Below are 22,500 nucleotides of genomic sequence, written 5' to 3'. Positions count from 1 at the left end.
AAGCGCACCCAGCTCACACACACACACACGCACATGCACACACACACACACACACACACACACACACACACACACACACACACACACACACACACACATGCGCGCGCACACACGGCCCAGCCCACATGACTACATTCCTGGCCTGCTATGAGATAGCAGCATACTGATATGAGGCAACTGAGGCTGACAAAGTGGTTAGAGAGCGAGGGAGGGAGGGGCTGGGAGAAGAAGAGCGAAAAAGTTAGAAGAGTCATTATAGTGAAGAGAGAGAAAAGTCAAAGATGAGTGCAGTGCTCTCCCCCCTCTCTCTCTCTCTCTCTCTCTCTCTCTCTCTCTCTCTCTCTCTCTCTCTCTCTCTCTCTCTCTCTCTCTCTCTCTCTCTCTCTCTGCCTGTCCTCCTCCCTGTAATTATGGCTGTCTTATTGCTCCTGATGATATATAGTGGGCAAGTAGCATCATCATTCCCTTCACCCCTGAGCAATGGACCTCTCCTCCCTCTCTCTCTCGCTCTTTCTCCCCTCCCCCTCTGTTCCTCCATCCATCCATCTAGCCCTCCTCTTTCCTCCCTCTTTCTTTCCATCTTACCATATCCATCTCTCTCTCTCTCTCTCTCTTTCTCTTTTTTTCTTTCTCTCTCTCTCTTTCTTTCTTCTCTCTCTCTCTCTCTCTCTCTCTCTCTCTCTCTCTCTCTCTCTCTCTCTCTCTTTCTCTCTCTTTCTCTTTCTCTCTTTCTCTCTCTCTCTAACTCCCTGGCCTGGTGCATATTTCTCATTTACTGAGTAATCGAGCCCAATCAGTCATATTAAGAGAGCTGTCTGCTGTCTGTTCCCCCACCAGCCCTTCTCCTGCTGCTGTAGTTGGGTCAGAGACATTTTTTGAGGCTCAGACGTCAGATGGTGCAACCACAGCTAATGCCCATAAATTAAATAGTAATTGATAATTGCTATGAATGTTCTTCTTAGTGTGTGTGTGCGTGTGCGTGAGAGAGTCTAAAAAAACAAAACAAAAATGTAATCCATACAATAGTGGTGTTAAGATAAGATAAGATGAGCCTTTACTGTCTCTTCAAGAGAACTTGAACATAAAAACTTCAACTCAAAGTCAAATAAAACACCAAGACTTTTGTATGTAGCTACCTGTTCAATTGCTTCCCCATTCAATGACGCCAAAGTATGGTTATTCCTATGTATCTGGGATCAAATGCTATTTCTTTTGTTTTGTTTTGTTTTTGCCTTTAAAAAATCAACACCACCTTGACGTGTGCTACTGCTAAAACGCCATTGAGCCATCTAGCTACCACAGCTTGCTGCACCCAGGGCCCAGGGATTCCTCTGATACTCTGCCTCACCCAACTCTCCCTCCCTCCCACATTGTACATACTGTATGGCCTCCCTGACCTGCCACTGCACCCCCACACACACTCTCTCTCTCTCTCTCTCTCTCTCTCTCTCTCTCTCTCTCTCTCTCTCTCTCTCTCTCTCTCTCTCTCTCTCTCTCTCTCTCTCTCTCACCATACACACACACACACACACACACACACACACACACACACACACACACACACACACACACACACACACACACACACACACACACACACACACACATCCCTCTCCCTGCCCCTGGCACACGGCTGTCAGCTGTTGGGTGTAAATCATTTTGGTGTAGACGTCTCTGATGAGTGTCATGGAGGATCTGATTACTGCTGCACCACCACCACCCCACCCCACCCCCCTCACCACCATCATCACGGATACACACACGCGCGCACGCATGCACACAAATGCACGCACGCACGCATGCACGCGCACACACACACACACACACACACACACACACACACACACACACTACGTCATCACCCAGCCTGAGCACCACCCGAACCCCTTTGTCTACTGTCTCCCTTCCCTTCACCTTCTGAATGATTACTCCACCACTACCTTAGCCCACGCCGACCACCACCAACCATACCACTTTGGACCTGTTTGTATGGCATCTGTCCAGAGGTGTCCAAAGTAGAAGTTAAAACAAGAAACAACTTACTTATAACACAGATAACTTGTCTGAATAACCAGTAGACCTGTGTACTTTTCTTACTCTGTACGATGAGCTGACCCTGAAAGCCCATTGGGAAACTCCAACTCCCATTGTCATTGTGACACAGCACTCCACAGCACACAAGTGAACACTGTACACTGCACACAACGAAATTGCATTTATGCCTCACCCGTGCAAGGGGGCAGCCCTCAGTGGCGCCCCATGGGGAGCAGTGCGGTGGGACGGTACCATGCTCAGGGTACCTCAGTCATGGAGGAGGATGGGGGAGAGCACTGGTTGATTACTCCCCCCACCAACCTGGCGGGTCGGGAGTCGAACCGGCAACCTCTGGGATGCAAGTCTGACGCCCTAACCGCTCACCCATGACTGCCCTGCGTGGGTTGGATCAAATATGTGGTTCTTGTTAGGATTTTAGTGTTTTTCAGTAACAACACAGTCTGTCCATCTCATTAGGTACAATTGAGTACAATTTGTGTGTGTGTCTGTGTGTCTGTGCGTTTGTGCATGTGGGTGTGCATGTGTGTTTGTGTGTTTGTGTGTGTGTGTGTGTGTGTGCGTGCGTGCGTGCGTGCGTGCGTGCGTGAGTGTGTGCGTGCGTGTGTGCGTGCGTGCGTGCGTGAATACCCCAGCTGGGTTGGTGGTGGGAGTAAGAGTCTAATGATGCATGTGTACGGTACAAGTGGTGGAACCCCCATGCCACTTTCATCTCACAACTAGGCCAGTCTGCAAGACCCATTACAGTGGCTAGCAAAGACGACCAGGGCAGGGGGGACCCAACGTCAAGGGAACATTAAAGAAACAGTGGCGGTTAAGGCAGCTGAAAGAAATACTAACCTTCCGCAGTCGTAAAAAACAGAATTTTTAGAGTCATCATCGGTAGCACATATAGAACATATGGAGTCTTTAAGTACTTTAAGGTCTTAATTGATGCTGTTCTGCCCAGGAGATATTTTTGTTCTGGCGGCTTTGAAGAATCCATTGTGGAATGTCCCGCTCGGCTGGATGGAGTGGGAAGAGAGAAAAAAAACACAGAAACAAAAAACCCGTAGCTAGTGGGGTATCTTTTGATCATTTGACGGTAACTGGATCCGTGGTTAGGCTCTCTTCTGCAGCTGAGTGTTTTCCTACGCTTTGGGTGAACCGTAATAAAACATCCTGAACCATAGAGGGAGCTATGATGACATAATGACGTTATGAGTTAATGCTATTCATTTGGCACGCGAACAAAATGCACATGCTAAACTTTAGCACATGCATAAGGTCAGACACATGTGCAGGAACACTCAAGAGCCACACACACGTGCTGACATACAGTACAGTATGCACATGCACATGCAGTAGCGCACACACAAACATACACACACACAAACTCTCTTTTTTTCTCTTTTTCTCTTTTTCTCTCTCTCTCTCTCTCTCTCTCTCTCTCTCTCTCTCTCACACACACACACACACACACACACACACACACACACACAGACACACACACACACACACACATACGCACACACGCACACGTACAAACCTCCAAACTGTTTAGACATCCACATGCAGATGAAAAAATACCTCCTTGTATTTATAAAGTTTTGAAACGTTATGACCTTCAGAGAATCAAAACAATAATGCTCTTGTTTTGTTCTCTGTCCTCTCCTTGTCCTCTCCTCTCCTCTGTCCTGTCCTCAGGTCTACCGGTCAGCACTTATGCCAAGTACTGCTACCGCAAGCTACAGAAGGTTGCAGTCACAGGAGGGAAGAAGGTAAGCAAAAGACAGTGACTGAGCGTTTCACTTTGCACAGCTCGGGCTACTGTTACTGTGTATTGTGTTGTCCAGGGACAAAAGGAAGTTTTTCAGGTCAGGCCAGGCCTATTTTCCAAATGCAATGAATGAATGCCATTATAACTGTACTATTTGTATGTAAAATGATGATATCGATTTGGTCACTGGGGCCCTTGGAAAAGACGGCGAATACTTTTTTCCATCCTTAAAACAGTTGAAGGGTCTGAACTTTGACAGGATATTTGTCAGACATGTACAACATGCAACTAGCTTGAGCCACTCTTTCAAACATCCACAATGTCATCGTCAAAACCATGAGCTGAAACTGCAATACTGGAAAGAGAACTGAATGAGCTTTCATTTGCATGCTTGTACATGACTGTACTGAGCAGATTGTGCTGTGTTCAAACCAACTCTTAAAAACGATACTTCCTACCTGCACTCCGTTTCTCGAAAGGATCATTTCTGACCAGTTAGCAACTTAGTAGGTAACCAATGGGAAATTGCATTGCAACTAAGTACTTAGTAACTTAGCTTGCAATGACGATGTTGAGCACTCCTGCTTTCAGATGCACTTCATAGTATGCACTATGCAGTAAACGAGTAACTGTTTCAGATTTGCCCTCTGTGTATCATGACTAATGTGTGGGGGATTTAGGAAGCCATCGGAAGGTAACCTGATTGATTGATTGATTGACTTTATTTGACAGTCTCAGTTCTTGAATAAAAGCAAATACATGATTAGTTTCAAGTAAAAACCACACCACATACTTCACTAAAAGAAAACAACAGAGAGTCAGGATTACACAATAAAGCCCAAGGGCTTATTTCCATTGTGGTCCTTGATGTTGGATGGCAGCAGATGTTAAAATGGCATGAGTGGCGTTGTGGCAACTAAAACTCCATTGAAAATGAATGAATAAGAAACACCAATTACTACTAAGACTGCCTGATATCTGCATAAGGCTCGACACGGTCCTTGCCGCTCGCACTGCAAGTGACCTGTGTTAATGTTTGAAATCAAACCTCAGGTCGCACATTGTTTTGGTTGACTGATAGTGAAACTGTTTGGTTTCCTCTCTGCGAGGTAAGCCAAGGCATGGAAAGCACCTCCAGTCTACTCGACCTCCCTGAATCTGTCGCTTTCTTTATCTCTCTCTTTATCTCTTTCTTTATCTCTCTTTATCTCTCTCTTTATCTCTCTCTTTATCTCTCTCTCTCTCTCTCTCTCTCTCTCTCTCTCTCTCTCTCTCTCTCTCTCTCTCTCTCTCTCTCACTCCCTCAGTGACTGTTATGAGTTATTGAAGGGCCCTGAGGTGATGTTAGCAGTGGCTGTGAAGCATGGTGAGAGAGCGGAGCTTTCCGGAACAGCTACCATGTGTTAGCAATCACGTCCGCAGTCGCCAGCAAGCAGTTTGTAAACTATGCACTAATCTGCTAACCCAAACTGAAGTGTGTGCACGAGGGGTGGGATGGTGGGAGGGACCTGAGAGACAGAAAGAAGGGTGTGTGTGCGTGTGCGTGCGTGCGTGTGTGTGTGTGTGTGTGTGTGTGTGTGTGTGTGTGTGTATTTGTGTGTGTATGTGTGTGTGTATGTGTGTGTGTGTGTATTTGTGTGTACTACTCCAAACCTGAGACACCCTGAGGTTATAAGAAGAACTAAAAATGAAAACAAATTGAACGCCCTTGGCTGCCCTTTAGAGAGTGGAAAGTGTGTGTGTGTGTGCGTGCGTGCTGTGTGTGTGCGCGCGTTTGCATGTGCGTTAGGGTGCATCAGATGCCCCCTATGAAAAGATATTGCCTTGGCCCTATAGTAAAAATGTTCTACACCCAGTAAAAACACACTGTGTAAAATATTTTGAAATTTGGATATAGTCTACCGGGGCCACCAGCCCCATGAAAATAGAAAATAATGGTGATAGTCAGAATCTTGGAATAGAAATGGACATTTTGCTGCATAAAGCTACCCAATAAAAAACATATTGTCTCAGCCCTGTGATAAAAATGTTCTATGCACAGTAAAATCACTCTGTGTAAAATATGTTGAAATTTAGATGAATTCTACCGGGTCCACCAGGCCCATGAAAATACAAAATAATGGTGATGATGATGGGCAACCTGGATTCCAAAGCTGAAGTCCAGTGCCACATATTCCAAATGACATACCTAGTTTTACCTTTCCAGTTAGGGCAATTGGACAGGTAAAACCAGGTAATTTGAAATCTGTGGCACTGGATTGTAGCTTTTGAATCTAGGTTTGCCATTATCTTAAAACAGAGGTGGACAAACCGCGTGACACATTTGCCCCAGCCAATATAATGAACCAGCTGAGCCTAATTACCACTTAAACCAGGTTGATGAGGTAATTAGTGAGATCACCTGTATTGGGAGCACAAACAGAAGGAATATCTAAGCAGGTTGTGTATTCAGTCGATCCACTTACACAGACTTCAGTCTCAGGACAGACTGATGGTCAAACTGCTATATTTAGGCAAATTTGCTCTTTTGCAGCACAATATCAATTCCTTGCTGCCTTGGACCACTGCTAGTATCAAGCAAGAGATTGCAAAGCTGCATGACTGTTATATTTGTGTGTTTCACCTGTGTGGGCCTACAATTCATGGAGGAACATCTGTACCAAAGCTGTGAATGTTCCTTGGAATGCCTAGGCTACAAAGCAGTCAATACAACTGTATTGAAGAGTGCCATTACTTTTTTATCCCATCGCCTGTGGTAGTATTTCACTTTACTCCATCAGATGAGTACCATAACTTACCTGAGAGGCCCTTGGCAATGGACTCTGGACCTGGTGATACCCATGACATACCTAGAAGCCACTTAAGTACAGGTTTTGGGAAGCCACTCTTTCCAACATCACATACAGTTGTATTGTATGTACTCTATTGAACTACTGCAGGGATTTCTTAAAAAAAACACAAGTCATTCCAAGGAACATTCTCAGCTTTAGTACAGATGCTCCACCAGGTATTAACAGCTACCTGTACAATCCTGTAGGCCCACAGGTGAAGCACACAAAAGTCATACAACTTCGCAATCTCTTGCTTGATACTGGCAGTGGGTCAGCTGGTTCATTATATCGGCTATATTTGGAATATGTGGCACTGGACTTTGGAATCCAGGTTGCCCATCACTATCACCATTGCTTTGTATTTTCATGGGCCTGGTGGACCCAGTAGAATTAATCTAAATTTCAACACATTTTCCACAGAGTGATTTTACTGTGCATAGAATTTTTTTTTTATCACACAGCTGAGGCAATATGTTTTTATTGGGTAGCTTTATGCAGCAAAATGTCCATTTCTATTCAGGGCTGGACTGGGCGATAAATAGGGCCCGGGCACTTTTGGATTTAAGGGGGCCCCCTCATTATTACTAGTGCCGGAGAACTGACTCACCGGTGGGCCCCGCACCCTCATGGGCCCCTATTTTCAGTAATGTAAAAAAAAAAAAATGGGGGCCCACGAGGGTGCGGGCAAAGAAAGTGGATGTAACCAAGAAGCGTCATTTTGTATCCTTTCCGGTATCCACTTTATGTCGGGTGAACGCCCCTTTAGGAGACCTTCGGTTAGGAGACCTTCGGAGTCCTGAGGTTGAGAATCAATGAAGTCCCCTTAGCGCTGTAGATGGCGGTAGCGCACGTCTTGCGCAAACACGTCAAGAAGAAGTAGGGGACAACGCCCCCTTACAGTGCTTCCCAACCTTTTTCTTAAGGGACCCATGTTTCTACTATTGTAAGCTTTGGTGACCCAACCATGCGAGCGCCCGCACGAGACGGAGTCACAAGATGCCCTCTGTTTCCTGTGGAAACTAATTTTTTGGTCAAATATAGAATAAATGTTTAATGTAGCACTTACAATTTGTTGCTTCTATGCATTTATTAGTTAAATGCTTTGTCATTTATTCAACATGGGCAATATATATATTTAAAATGAAACCCCTTAAAATCAAGAGGGCTCCGCGACCCCCTGTGGATCTTTGGCGACCCATAAGTTGGGTCCCGACCCATAGGTTGGGAACCACTGCCTTAGGAGACCCAACTTGATCACACGCTTTTGCATTGAGTGGGCGTGGTTTGCGATATCTTTGTTTGATTCAGTATTTTTGGTGTGGGGCTCACTGGGAAATGCCCGCCATGCCAGATGGCCAGTCCATCCCTGTTTCTATCCAAGATTTTGACTATCACCATTATTTTCTATGTTCATGGGGCTGGTGGCCCCGGTAGACTTCATCCAAATTTCAAAATATTTTACACAGAGTGATTTTACTGTGCATAGAACATTTTTATCACAGAGCTGAGACAATATGTTTTTTATTGGGTAGCTTTATGCAGCAAAATGTCCATTTCTATTCCAAGATTCTGACTATCACCACTATTTTCCATTTTCATGGGGCTGGTGGCCCCGGTAGACTTCATCCAAATTTCAAAATATTTTACACAGTGTGTTTTTACTGGGTGTAGAACATTTTTACTATAGGGCCAAGGCGATATCTTTTCATAGGGGGCAACTGATGCACCCTAATGTGCGTGTGTGTGTTTCAAGGCGTGTGTGTTTGTACCGGCAAGCGTCTTGTGAAGGATGTTCAAAACAACCTTTCAGCTTCAGCATCACCCCCCAAAAACATAAAGCTTCCAGAAATAAACTAATACTCCTCCGGCAGGCCTTACATAGTTAACATACTAGTTGTGGTAGAGGCAGTAGTGCAGACAGACCTCCGCCCTAGGTAGTCCAGGCCTCCACCCTATAATCTCCCAGCCACCACCATCAACTGAACACATACAGTCCCAGCTGTGGCCCCCTAGAGGTGGTGTTTGTGTTGGTGGACTCATAATCAGACATCCGGGCCCCATGGCAAGATAGGACTATTGTGTATATACAGTTGACGACGATATTATTAGCCCCCCTCCTGAAATTAGACATTTCTCTGGATTTCTCAGTAAGAATTACCATTATTCACCGTTTCTGTTATTCTGGAAACAAATACACTGATGGAGATAATGTTCAATGAGTTGAATTTGGATTTTTCTATTGTTACGATGAGTTTAAACAAAAAAGGGCAAAAATGACAAGGACAAAATTATTAGCCCCCTGATCATTAATAGTCAATATGGCGCCATTTATGAACCAAAACTGATAACAGGCTCTGATAAGTTGCTACCTAGGGATTTTGGCCCATTTCTTCACTGCAAAGTGTTCTGGCTGGTCCAAATCGCATGGATGCTGAGCATAGACATTAACCACAGACTCTCAGTGGGATTGAGGACTGGACTATGAGCGGGTGATACCAATATCATGGTTTTAGTGTCCTTGAAGAACCTAAGAACTAATCTAAATGTATGCTTTGGGTTACAATGTTGTTGGAAGACCCAGCAATCCAGATTCAGACCCAGACTCCCTGTGTCTGAGGCTGAATAACAGACTAAACTTGATGCCCTTCCACTATGTGTAACTGTGGAAACTGCTTAGCCTCATTAGACCAAAGAAGCATTGGACACCTGCCTAGATGATTGTTATTGACCTGGTGTAGCCGGAACGCTCTACTGTCCCGACTACCCTGCGTTGTGTTCCGGTGCCAAAGGGGGAAGAAGGGACCACTGATGCCGTTCTGTTCCTCAGCTGTATTCTTTTATTTTCTTTTTTAACAACAAAAAGAGCACAAAAGGGTTAGGCACCGCATTCACGCCGTCATCGGACCAGCCTTTCCCTGCTCAGCTCAGCGCAGACTCACAAAGTTGTAAAACAAAATACAGTACAGTGTAAAACTACTGTATTACAATAAAACTGCATTAAAATGCTCTGTAGGGCCCATAATCCTACATAGTGTAACATCACAGGCTGATGAATTCTCATTACAAAACTCAGTAGAGTAATAGGAAATTACTTAATAATAATAATCAAATGCATTCAGAAAAATACAATGCAAACATACCAACACACTCATAGCAATTCACTGGTATTGGGAGTACATACCTTTTTTAACAACAAAAAGAGCACAAAAGGGTTAGGCACCGCATTCACGTCTTCATCGGACCAGCCTAACATGAAAAACACACCGTACATATTCAGGCGCCAAGTCAGAGACAAAAGGCTAGTCAGTGCCTACAACAAGTGGTTAGCTTGATAGCTATTTAGTGCTCTCAAAATACATATTTCAAACGAAACAATATGCTCATCACAAAGGTTTTTACACGTACATAAGATAATACAACATTTTGAAATGAAAGATGCAACATTGCGACATTGCAACACACGGATTACTTTGCAACATCGGAGCTCCGTGAAAATACGTACCTTTCCCTGCTCAGCTCAGCGCAGACTGAACAGAGAAGAACGTGCAAAACAAAAGACAGGTCGCGCACGCCACTAGAGGGTGCTATAACACAAAAAATGAGCAAATCTCCCAATGCCAGCAAGTTCAAAACTAGATACAGAGAAAGGATTTTGGGGAAATAAACACCAACATAAAATGAAAGTTCACACATCTTATGACATGAAAATAACAAAATAAAAGTAAATGTGTAGGCATTATCTTCACTGCTACATTCACCCCTCTTTGATTTCACCAAAATCCTGAATACTAAGAGGGCGTCCTAGTGAAATAACCTAACACAAGTGTACCACGTTCATGTTCTCTCCACCCAAGGTAACCACGGGACCGTATTCCCAATTTACAGCATATATAGCTACTTAAAAGTAAGTTCGAAGTAAACAATAGGTGATCAGACTATTATTCCTTCTAGTAAGTAAGGTGCCCTTCTACACCATACCAAAACCTCGAGATGTAACTCAACATACAAAACGATACACTACAACAGTCCTGTTGCTATTTCCTACTGTTTAAAATAACGAAAGTAGGGACATTGACCTGTCAGACCTCATAAGCTCTCGTGTGAAGGGTTTTTGAGCCATAGACTCAATCAGACGGTTAACTGCCCTAACAACTCTGCCTGTGCGGGTGCGTCTCTCAGGCCCTATGTGTTGTGTGGTGCTCTGACTATCAGTAGCTGGGGTGGGTGAAATTATGTTGGGGGACCCTGTGTTACCTAGGTCAGTAGTGTCAACAAGGTGCGGGTCAGTGTCAGTTGGGCATGAGGGACTGGGCACGTCTCTTGAAGACGGGGGACTTGTTAACTGATCAGGGGCACCAGGCAGTGACTGTGGCAAGTCATCATCCATCTCCAAGTCAGCATCCTCTTCACCAGCAAGAGAGTTGGCATCCGCCTTCTCCATGATCCATGAGCAGGTACGGTCCTCAGAGGCATCCACCGCCAGGTTGCTCACAACATCAGAGGACAAGGGGTCGCACTCACTGACCGCATCCGAAGCACCTGCCTCTGACTCTTCACTGTCTGGTTGGACGATGGGCAAGAAGCTGACATCCAGCATCAAGTTACGGTGGAAAACTTTAGTCCTCCCGCTCTCATCCGTGACTTGGTAGACATGAGTCTGAGGATTACGCCCGGTAACAGTGTACATGGTAGGTTCCCACTTATCTGCTAGTTTACGTTTCCCTCTTTCAGCTTTGTTAGCTAGCAAGACTCTGTCTCCAATGTTCAGGTGAGTGCCACGGGCCTTTTTGTTGTATCCCTTGGCTTGATGCTGCTGCTGTTTCCTTGTGTGTTGTTGAGCAATGGTGGCAGCTTCGTGAAGGTTTGCCACCAGTTTGCCGGCGTAAGTATTGAAGTCTGTAACAACTGGGTCCTTCAGGACTTGTTTGAACACCACATCCACTGGGAGTCTTGGGACTCGACCGTACATCAAATAAAACGGGGCGTAACTAGTCGTTTCATGAACTGTAGCATTGTATGCAAAGGTCAAAGTCTGTATCTGCTGAGCCCAGTGTTGTTTTGCTGCCAGAGGGAGGGCCCGCAACATGCTTCCGAGTGTCCTATTGAACCTTTCGGTTTGCCCGTTTCCCATGGGGTGATATGCAGTTGTGTGTGACTTTGAGACCCCGGCAAGGCTGAGGAGTTCGGAGATGAGTTTGCTTTCAAAATTGGCTCCTTGGTCTGAATGTATTCGTTCTGGAAAGCCGTAGATGCAGAACACATTGTCCCATAGTTTCTTTGCAACTTGCTTTGCAGTTTGATTGACACAGGGGAATGCGTGAGCCAACTTTGTAAAGTGGTCAGTTATGACCAAAACATCCACTGATCTCTGTTTACTGTCCTCAGCACTCCAGAAGTCGATACACACCAACTCCATGGGAGCAGATGTGCGGATGCTCTCTAAGGGTGCTCGGGCTGCTGGTTCAGGTGTCTTTGCAAGGATACATCTTTGGCAGCACTTAACATAGTCTTTGATGTCTCTGTCCATGTGCGGCCAGAAAAAGCGCTGTCTGGCAAGGCGCACCGTTCTGGCTTGCCCCTGGTGCCCAGCGAGATCATGGACACCGGAGAGGGCCGTTGCTTTCAGGCTAGCAGGCAGAACCAGTTGGAACCTTCTCTCACGGGTTGAGGGATCTTTGGTGGCCCGATAGAGGACTCCATCAAGGACCTTCAACTTATGCCACTGCTTGCAAAGTATCTGGGCGGTCGGGGCTAACTTGCTTCTCTCCCGTCTAGGTGGCGGCCGGCCACCCAGAACAAATGGCAAGACGCTCCGAATGACCTGGTCTTCCTCTTGGCTCCGCCGCAGCTCATCAGTGGAGAAAGCCGCTGGTACGTCTTGCTCGGGGAGTGCGGCCTGAGGTAAAGCCTTCAGATACTGCATTGCTCTTAACTGTGCACCACTTTCCCACTCGGTATGAGAGTCACAGGCAGACTTCACTTCAGAGGAGTCGAGACCGCGAGATGGCATGCTTTGGGGATTGCCTGAGGCCACATGGCAAGCCTGAAGACACTGGACCTTGCAGCGGAAAACGTCCTGCACTCCGTCCTCTTTTGTCCCGTCAGCCTCTGCCAACAGACTCTCATAGGGCTCACTGATCAGCCTCTTGCCCACTGATTTTGCAAAGGGATCTCTACTTAGGGCATCTGGCACAACGTTCTGGGGCCCTGGGATATGCTTGAGACTGAATGTGTATGGGGACAGTTTCGCAACCCACCGTTGTTCACAGGCGTCAAGTTTTGGTTTTGTCATTATGTAGGTTAAAGGATTATTGTCTGTCCACACAGTAAAAGAGTGCCCCTTCAACCAGTGACTGAATTTTTCGCAAACACTCCATTTAAGTGCTAAGAATTCGAGACGGTGGGCTGGGTATCTCTTCTGCGAACCTGACAGAGTCTTACTTGCAAAGGCGATGGGCCGTGCCTTACTCTCTCCTTCTGACACCTGAGATAAAACTGCCCCGAGACCGTCAAGAGAGGCATCAATGGACAAGATCAGTGGCTTGGAGAAGTCTGGATGAGTGAGGACTACACAGTTCAGGAGTTTCTCCTTGAGACTGAGGAAGGCAGCGTCACAGTCTTCTGTCCAGTCCGCAGGCTTGAGCTTTCTGAAGACACCTGGATTCTGACCAACCTTGCTTGTCTTCCCCTTACGTTTCTGTCCAGCTGTTAGGGCGAACAGTGGCTTGGCTATGGCAGAACAGTGGGGTATGAAGTGTTGGTAATAAAATACCATCCCCAGAAAGGACTTGACCCTGCGGACTGAGGGAGTGCAGCCGTCATCTTCCATCAAGTCCGTCTTTGACATCTTTACAATGACTTCCACTTTCTCTGGGTCGACAGCAACACCCTCACCGTCGATGATGTGCCCAAGGAATTTTACAGAACGCCGCAACAGATGACACTTTTTGGGACTCAACTTCAAGTTGTGCTCTCTGAGCCGCTGAAAGACAATCTCCAGTCTCTCGAGGGCCTCTTGTTCAGACTGGGCAAAGACCAACAGATCATCCAGGTAGCAAAGGAGGCTACTGAAGTTTAAATCGCCGAAGATGCTCAACATCATCCTCATGAACGAGGCTGGACTGTTGCAAAGCCCCTGTGGCATTCTGTTATATTCGTGGAGGCCTAGAGGTGTTGTGAAGGCTGTGTACTTTTTGTCGTCTTCATGCATGGGTAGGTTATAAAAACCTGAAGTGAGGTCCATGGTGCTGAAGACCGAGTTTCCACCTAAGGCTGCCAGACAGTCTGACTGGTGAGGCAGAGGGTGAGCGTCCTTGATGGTTCTCGCATTCAGCCATCGGAAGTCTGTGCATAGGCGAAGGTCACCATTTTTCTTCCAGACCATTACGAGGGGGGAAGCGTACTCACTCATAGACTTGCGAATTATTCCCTGCTCCTCCATTTCAGTGAGAACTTGCCGCAACTTTTGGTAGTGTGCTGGTGGCACTCTGCGATATGGAAGGCGGAAAGGACGATCATCTGTGAGTCGGATCCTATGCACAAAGTCTTTGGCTTCTCCACAGTCCAGATGGTGCTTCGAGAAGACATCGTGATACTGTTCAAGCAGCGTAGCCAGCTGGGCTTTTGTGGAAGGGCTCGCCTCACAGCGGTCGACATCCACATCCCCCAAGCCACACCTCCGAAGCCGCTGCTCGAGGTTGGAGTACTCGCTCTGTCCGGACCGAGTGATGTCAATGGGGCCACTCTCTCCCCGGCAGTTGCCCTGGAATAGAGAGACATCTTCCACAGCAACGCACGGGGAGACATCGGCCATCTTGGAGTTCTTTCTCAGGGTAAGCGGCTTGTCTGTGATGTTGGTCACTTTCATTGGAGTCCAGCCATCCCCCCACAGAGGCGTGATCACTCTGCCGACCATAATGCCTCGAGGCACACACCTGGATGTAGATGACTCCACTATGACAGTGCTCCCGGGTGACATTGGCACGTTACTGGGCAGCCTACCCCACAGGAGGTACTCTTGTTTGGGGAGGAGAGTCACGGCTTGGGTCAGCTTCACGGTACCTACTTTTTCAGGCACATCTGCACCCCTCCACCTCGTGAGGCTGGCCATCATCTCCAAAAACGGCTCACACTCAGAAGACTCCTGTGTGTTGCGTGAGAGAAGCGCCCAGTAGTTGTCATCATTTTTCAGCTGGCGCAGCACATGCTTCAACATGTTGGTCCCCACAATGATCTCATCTTTCTGGCCAGGCACCACCAGGACCGGGACTGTGCACTTCACACCATACAGACTCAGTTCCATGTCATATATGCCTTTGGGGCTCACCTGTACTCCCCCACAGCCTACAAGGATGATGCGCTCGGTTGGTTGTTGCAGCTGAGTTAAAACGTTCTCCGACACGAGTCTCCGCTCTGCCTCTTCACTGATCGTGCAGGCCATTGACCCCGTATCCAGTAACCCTCTCAGCTCAGCTGCACCATTGATCATCACTGGGGCATGGAACAATTCACCGAATGGCTCAACGGTCTGGGTGTTCTGTACAATTACTTTACAATCATCTGGCATTACTTTACAGACGTTCACATACATCTCTTTTAATTCTTCATTTGCTTCGAGGGTAGATGTTTCAATGCCCACACGCTCCCTCGCTAAATGCGGGCCACCTAGTTTAAATGTGTGCCATGCTGTTGGCCTTGGGGCTGTGCCTGGGCCTGCTGTGGTGTGGCACTGAATCTCGGCTTGCGCTGTGGGCAGTCTTTCTTCCAGTGGTCTGGCTTGTAACAGCCCATGCACAGATTCTCCTGCCTACAGTGAACAGTTGTTGAATGCTCAGTGGACTGACACACTCTGCATTTCCTCTGGAAAATGTTTACTGGCCCCTTGTATGTTGGTTCAACTGCCGCTGTCTGAGCCTTCTGCTCCAGCACACGATCCAACAGGCTGATGAGAGACTGAATGTAAACACTCTCGGTCGGAGATGGGGATGGCTGCCCCACTGTAGTTTGGAGAGGAGCAGGCTCACAGGCATTGTCTACAGCGACTGCTTCGGTCGTGGATGTCTGTACATGAGTGCCAATGTGCTTTGGTCGAACTGACCTGGTCTGAGACTTTGTGCGAGCCTCCCTCTGGTGTTCGACAAGATGCTCCTGAATCTCGTTTGCTGTCCACTTCTCAGCTGTCTTACACTTCAGGACACTGGCGAGGGCGGGGTCAGGACAGTGTTTCACCAGCATCATTGTGACTTCATGTGAGGGGTCTTCAATGTTTCGCCCCTGTCTTCTCAGACACTCATCCGCGACGTCCACAGCTTTGTTCAAGCGGATCCAGTAGTCCATTGGGCTTTCACCATTCAGGGGGAGTGTGTTATAAAAATCTGCTAGAGGCATTGAGGAGTAAGTTACTTCACTGAAATGCTGCTTGAGTACATCAAAGACAAGCTTAGGATTCTCTGCAGGCTTTAAGGATGGAACACTACGCAGTGTAACTTTAACAATGTCTCTGGCCTTTCCCATCAGTCTGGACAGGATTTCTTGGGAGTACTCTTGTGGTGGGACTCCCCTCTTTTTCAGGTAGACATCCATGATTTCTTCCCACTCATGCACTGTGTGCTTATCAGTCCCATCCCCTCTGAAGTATGGTGGCTCCCGGACATCTGTCTTCATCACCAACTTGACTCCAGTCATGTTTAAGTCAGACTGTCCCTGGCCCATGTTCAGACTGGGTGTGTTAAGAGTGGGAGTGGGCTGACTTTGTTGACTCTGAGTGGATTTATTTAATTGACTTGCGATGTTCTCACCTATTTGTTGGGCCAACTGTGTAATGAGATGGCCTATGTCAGTGGTGTCCACACCTGGACTAGGGGGCTCATCAGTGTGCATGCGTGTGAATGACGATACAGGGTGGCGTACTGCACTAACACCCCTGCCTATTCCAGGAAAATTCCTCAGACTAGGGCCAGGCCTGTGTGGTGTGGGTGTGTGCGAGTCAGTAACCAGGTATGTAGAGGATGATACAGGGTTTCCTATTTCATGAACACCCCTAACTGGAGTCGGTTCCACGTTCCCAAATAGCTTACCCCTGCCTACACCCACTACTGCATTACCACCATCATCACAGTTAAAAGGCACATCCCTGTCATTTCCCTCAGCCATGTTAAATAGTCTTCAGTAATGTAAATAATCAGTATTAAGTGTAAAATGTAAAGTGTTGTACTTCTTAGTCAGTGTTATGTATTCAAACACTCAAAACAAAAAGGGAAGAATAAATTGAAACTAAATAATCATAAACCACATTATGTTTGCATTCATACGAGTACTTGAAACAACATCAGCGTCTTCAGGGTATTCTGCAGCAACCACCGGCGATCACTCTGGCGATGATCTGAAGCGAAACCATCCGGGTCACGGCACCACTGTAGCCGGAACGCTCTACTGTCCCGGCTACCCTGCGTTGTGTTCCGGTGCCAAAGGGGGAAGAAGGGACCACTGATGCCGTTCTGTTCCTCAGCTGTATTCTTTTATTTTCTTTTTTAACAACAAAAAGAGCACAAAAGGGTTAGGCACCGCATTCACGTCTTCATCGGACCAGCCTTTCCCTGCTCAGCTCAGCGCAGACTCACAAAATTGTAAAACAAAATACAGTACAGTGTAAAACTACTGTATTACAATAAAACTGCATTAAAATGCTCTGTAGGGCCCATAATCCTACATAGTGTAACATCACAGGCTGATGAATTCTCATTACAAAACTCAGTAGAGTAATAGGAAATTACTTAATAATAATAATCAAATGCATTCAGAAAAATACAATGCAAACATACCAACACACTCATAGCAATTCACTGGTATTGGGAGTACATACCTTTTTTAACAACAAAAAGAGCACAAAAGGGTTAGGCACCGCATTCACGTCTTCATCGGACCAGCCTAACATGAAAAACACACCGTACATATTCAGGCGCCAAGTCAGAGACAAAAGGCTAGTCAGTGCCTACAACAAGTGGTTAGCTTGATAGCTATTTAGTGCTCTCAAAATACATATTTCAAACGAAACAATATGCTCATCACAAAGGTTTTTACACGTACATAAGATAATACAACATTTTGAAATGAAAGATGCAACATTGCGACATTGCAACACACGGATTACTTTGCAACATCGGAGCTCCGTGAAAATACGTACCTTTCCCTGCTCAGCTCAGCGCAGACTGAACAGAGAAGAACGTGCAAAACAAAAGACAGGTCGCGCACGCCACTAGAGGGTGCTATAACACAAAAAATGAGCAAATCTCCCAATGCCAGCAAGTTCAAAACTAGATACAGAGAAAGGATTTTGGGGAAATAAACACCAACATAAAATGAAAGTTCACACATCTTATGACATGAAAATAACAAAATAAAAGTAAATGTGTAGGCATTATCTTCACTGCTACACTGGCCTCACCTGGAGGTTTTTTCCCCCCCAAGAGAGACAGTTGTTAGGGCTTGTCATCATATTGGGCTTTGGGGCCATCATCACAGAAGAACCCCTTTACTAAAGGCAGTGCATATCAGAGTGTTATTGACAGGGGTGATAGCAGTCCGGCGCCGCGCCGGAAATCCGGCGTAGCGTGGCTGTAGAAAAAAATAAAATAATAATTTCCCCAAAATTAATAAAATAATAAACTATCGCGTAGGCCTTCATTAATGTATGGTGAAAATAAATGAGCGCGCAACAGCCTGTTGTAAGAGACTCGAAAGGAACCCAAATGAGCAGCAGCCCATAATTGTATCATCCCGACATCTTACTGAAAAATGTATCAATTTGTTACGTCTTGCTCTTGAGTCACTCACCACATCACTGGCGGCAGTCTTCTAGTTCTAGTGAAAGGAGAAGTAGATTGGCTGTCAGTATGCACAGTAAAGAGAGTTCTAGGCCCCTACTGGTTACCCTTCTCAGATATTTTCACTGTCGACGGAGGCAAATCCAAAAATGGCATCTCGTTATACTGAAGAAACGGAAGAAAGTACTATAGGCCAAGTCTAGACCATTTGGATTCCGATAAAAATTAGCAACTATTGTTAGCACAAATCCACATGGCTTGCTAGTTGTGATGGGTGTGTTGAACCGTGTGGATGTCAGTGGAATACTAGTGAAATTCTGTGATCAAGAAAACGTTTGAAGGTAAGGCCATTTAGTTATTAATTTGCCCACTGTGGCATGTTGGCTTGGGCCCGAATGATTTTGCCTTGCGCAGGTTACTCCAAAAACCTGACCATAAAAGGGCTTATTGATGCGCATAAACGGGCTCAGTGAGAGTATATGTTTGAAATAGGTTCGTCTATTTTCCTCATTTATGTGCGCTAAATGACTGCGCAATGTTGACAAACTTTGATGGAGATGGACGTTCTTTCAAAAAAAGTCTGTATGCTCAAAACGGTAGGCTATGCTATGCCCGTCATGATACTTTTTTTCTAGGTGTAGTGCGTAAATGTGGTCTGCATTGGAATAGCGGCTACCATTGCGACATGTCCAAATGACAATGGAATGCCTTGATCGCTAATGTTTCGCAAGCCTAGTTAGCCTACACCCCTTGTAGGCTAGTGTGAGCTGAGTTCGTGGATTTTGGTCTACTGTTGATTGAGGGATGGTGTTTTGCGTCATTCCTGACAAACCACGTGTCAAACTGATTTCAGGGAGATGTTTATATTAGTTATGCTGACTAAACCAACGCGCTCTGTAAAAACCCCCAAACAGCCTCGCACAGGTTCACACAGCCTTTCTCTCTCGCGCGCTCCCTGTCGTAGCCCTTCTGCGTAATCGAATCCAGTTATTCCACCACGCACGATGCACAGGTTGTATTGTCTGCACGCTCTGGGCTACTTAATCCCTACTCTCGGGCAGGGGGCAATTATCAATATCAGACTCTCATGAACTTCAAATACTTGGCTTGCGTTCATGTGGCCACCACGGTGTCACCTAGACATGCAGTGAATGTTCATCTTATCTTCACGCCCTGTGCTATTTTCATGTAGCTTAATTCGGTCCTGTCTTTGTTTTTGTTGCTTTCTGTTATCTTTTCAACTCGTACATTGTAATGGGCGTGTGTACACGCGAGTGATTTTCATGTATTTTAATTGACTACAACCCAATGCGAAAGTCGCGCAGTAGTCACACAGGCTATATATACTGTCCTGTCCGTAATAACCACTGGTTCTGTCATCCGTGGAGTCGAAATATGCGATGTGAACGTGGGCCTGCACGTAGCCAATCATGCGCTTGTGCCCTAAATATCATGTACCGGTAATTAAAGGGCGTTTCCCTACAACGGAAAGGCAGGGGTTATAGCACAGCCCTTAAACAATCTGTGGCTATAGGTAGACCCAGAGCCATCTAATATCAGAGTTACGCCACTCCCATAGACCTCTATGGACCAATCTTTCCACAGCAATGGCGGCTCTCATGGAGCCTCACGGAGCGTTAACATGGAAATCCCCATTGACTTTAGTTCTATTAGAAGTTACTTAGTTCCAGGAGGTGGCGGTAGAACACAGAAAATGTGGTAAAGGTAATGTAATTTGTTTGTAATTAATCTTTGTGTGGTATGTGATGGTTCTGTGTTAGTTTCCAACGAACAGAAGTTTACTGTTAAGAAACATTTTAATCTACGCGAATCACATCACCAACCGACTTCCTGGTCCCCGGTTTGCGCAACTCTGTTATTAGATGGCTCTGGGTAGACCCAGAGCCATCTAATAACAGAGTTACGCCACTCCCATAGACCTCTATGGACCAATCTTTCCACAGCAATGGCGGCTCTCATGGAGCCTCACGGAGAGTTAACATGGAAATCCCCATTGACTTTAGTTCTATTAGAAGTTACTTAGTTCCAGGAGGTGGCGGTATAACACAGAAAATGTGGTAAAGGTCATGTAATTTGTTTGTACTTAATCTTTGTTTGGTATGTGATGGTTCTGTGTTAGTTTCCAAGAACAGAAGTTTACTGTTAAGAAACATTTTAATCAACGCGAATCACATCACCAACCGACTTCCTGGTCCCCGGTTTGCGCAACTCTGTTATTAGATGGCTCTGGGTAGACCATGGGGCCACGAGTAGGCTATCTAAACGTATGTCCAGTAGCCTATACAAGTTATATGAGCAATGTCCCAATGAAAATGAAACTTATCAGCTTGCAGCAAATGTCATGTCATTTAAAAGTATTGCTCAATTAATTGGTAATCACCTCCTCTATTTTGGACAGAGTGTAGTTACTGTACTTTGGAGTAGTATTGCCTCCTACTGACCTGTCTTGGTATGGCTGCTACATGTGTAGCTTTCAGTTAATTCAATGTGGTAAAATATGCACCATGTTTTCAGAAATGCATTCTGGTGTTGAAATGTTGCATTGGTTCAATACCCACCTCAATAACTTTAGTGCAACATCACAAGCCTAGAATGCATTTCTAACTGCATACGTTGGTATTCGTTTTTACAGCTAGAATTGAACGTGGTGGTCAGTTTCTTTCAGCCAAGTGCTGTAGCCTACCAACAGGGAAATGATCTGTGTTTTCGTGAATAACACTATAGAAATAATGCAAAAATGAAAACATTATCTTAAATGTTTGAATAATGTGTTTGAATAATAATAAGGCCTACATTACGTCTCATATGCAGTATGTCCCGTCGTCCCCCGGCCCCCCCTCCCCGACCAGGAAAAAAGTTCAGGCTCAGGATTTTTTTTCACTATCACCCCTGTATTGAGCTTTGCCTGTGAACATTTGAAAGTCAAAAATGAGTTTTGAACGTCTCTGCTTTCATCTGATGATATTCAATTGCACCTGCTTTGATGCATGAATTCTGCTTCTGTCAGGTGAAGAAAGGGATAGGCCTTGAATCGTTATAAGATGGTTTCCACAATTAAACATGGTGGTGGATGCATCATTCTGTGGCAGCCTCAGCCACAGGAAACCTTGTTTGGGTGTACGGCACCATCAAAACTGAAAATTATGATAGAATGTGGAAAGTGACCTTGCAAAAACATGCTCATAGAGGGAGTTAAAATCTTCACTGGATCTTCCAATAAGATAATAACCCAAAACTTGCATCCGAAATAGTTCAAATGTTCTTCAAGGATACTAAAACCATGGTCAAGGAGTGGTTCAGACCTCAATCCTTTAGATAGTATTTGAAGAGTGCTGAAAATGAATGTCCATCCTCAACATCCATGCAATTTGGACCAGCTTAACTATTTGCAATGAAAAAATTGGGCCAAAATCCCTGGTAGGACATGTGCCAACATAGTTAACAACTAATCAAAGTGCCTGGTGTCAATTTTTGTTCATAAATGGCACTGTATTGACTATTAATGATAAGGGGGCTAATAATTTTGTCCTTGCCATTTTTACACTTTTTTGTTTAAACTCATTGTGAAAATGGAAAAGTCCAAATTTAACTTATTGGATACTATCTCCATGGTGTATTTGTTTCCAGAATAACATACCTTTATTAATAATGATCATTCTCAATGATCAATGAAGAGATATGTCTAATTTCAGGAGGGGGGCTAATAATATCGTCCTCAACTGTACATTCCAAGATAAAAGGATAGATTTCCTGGTTTATATCAACAAAAGGCATTTTTCTATCTCAGGGGTGTCATACTCACAGCACAACAAGTAGCACAAGATTTCTACTTGCAGTTTGTAACTTAATAGAATAAAATATTTTCTCTATATCTCGATATACGATATATATCTCGAAATTTTCAATTCCCCCTAAAAGAGGCAAAAAATGTGGTAACCAAGCCACAGACGGAAGGCAGAAGCGCGCTCTGGTACAAGAGAAGAGAAAAGTTTATCACCTATCTCGATAAATTCGA

At 45.5% G+C, this 22,500-nt stretch overlaps 1 protein-coding gene across 3 annotated transcripts in view; it reads left to right on the top strand.

The window, feature by feature from the left end:
- The window catches only part of arhgap46b (Rho GTPase activating protein 46b), a 196,752-nt gene that overhangs the window by 162,119 nt on the left and 12,133 nt on the right, over window positions 1-22,500 (top strand). For all 3 annotated transcript variants that reach the window (XM_063209164.1, XM_063209163.1, XM_063209162.1), the window contains one exon: window positions 3,739-3,812. In XM_063209164.1, coding sequence (XP_063065234.1) covers window positions 3,739-3,812 — 74 coding nt within the window. The remainder of the gene's footprint in view (window positions 1-3,738; window positions 3,813-22,500) is intronic.

This window comes from Engraulis encrasicolus, chromosome 10 (genome assembly GCF_034702125.1).
Source record: "Engraulis encrasicolus isolate BLACKSEA-1 chromosome 10, IST_EnEncr_1.0, whole genome shotgun sequence".
In the NCBI taxonomy this organism is placed as follows: Eukaryota; Metazoa; Chordata; class Actinopteri; order Clupeiformes; family Engraulidae; genus Engraulis; species Engraulis encrasicolus.
Note: the sequence above shows the minus strand (reverse complement) of the source record. Positions and strands in the feature narration are given on the sequence as shown.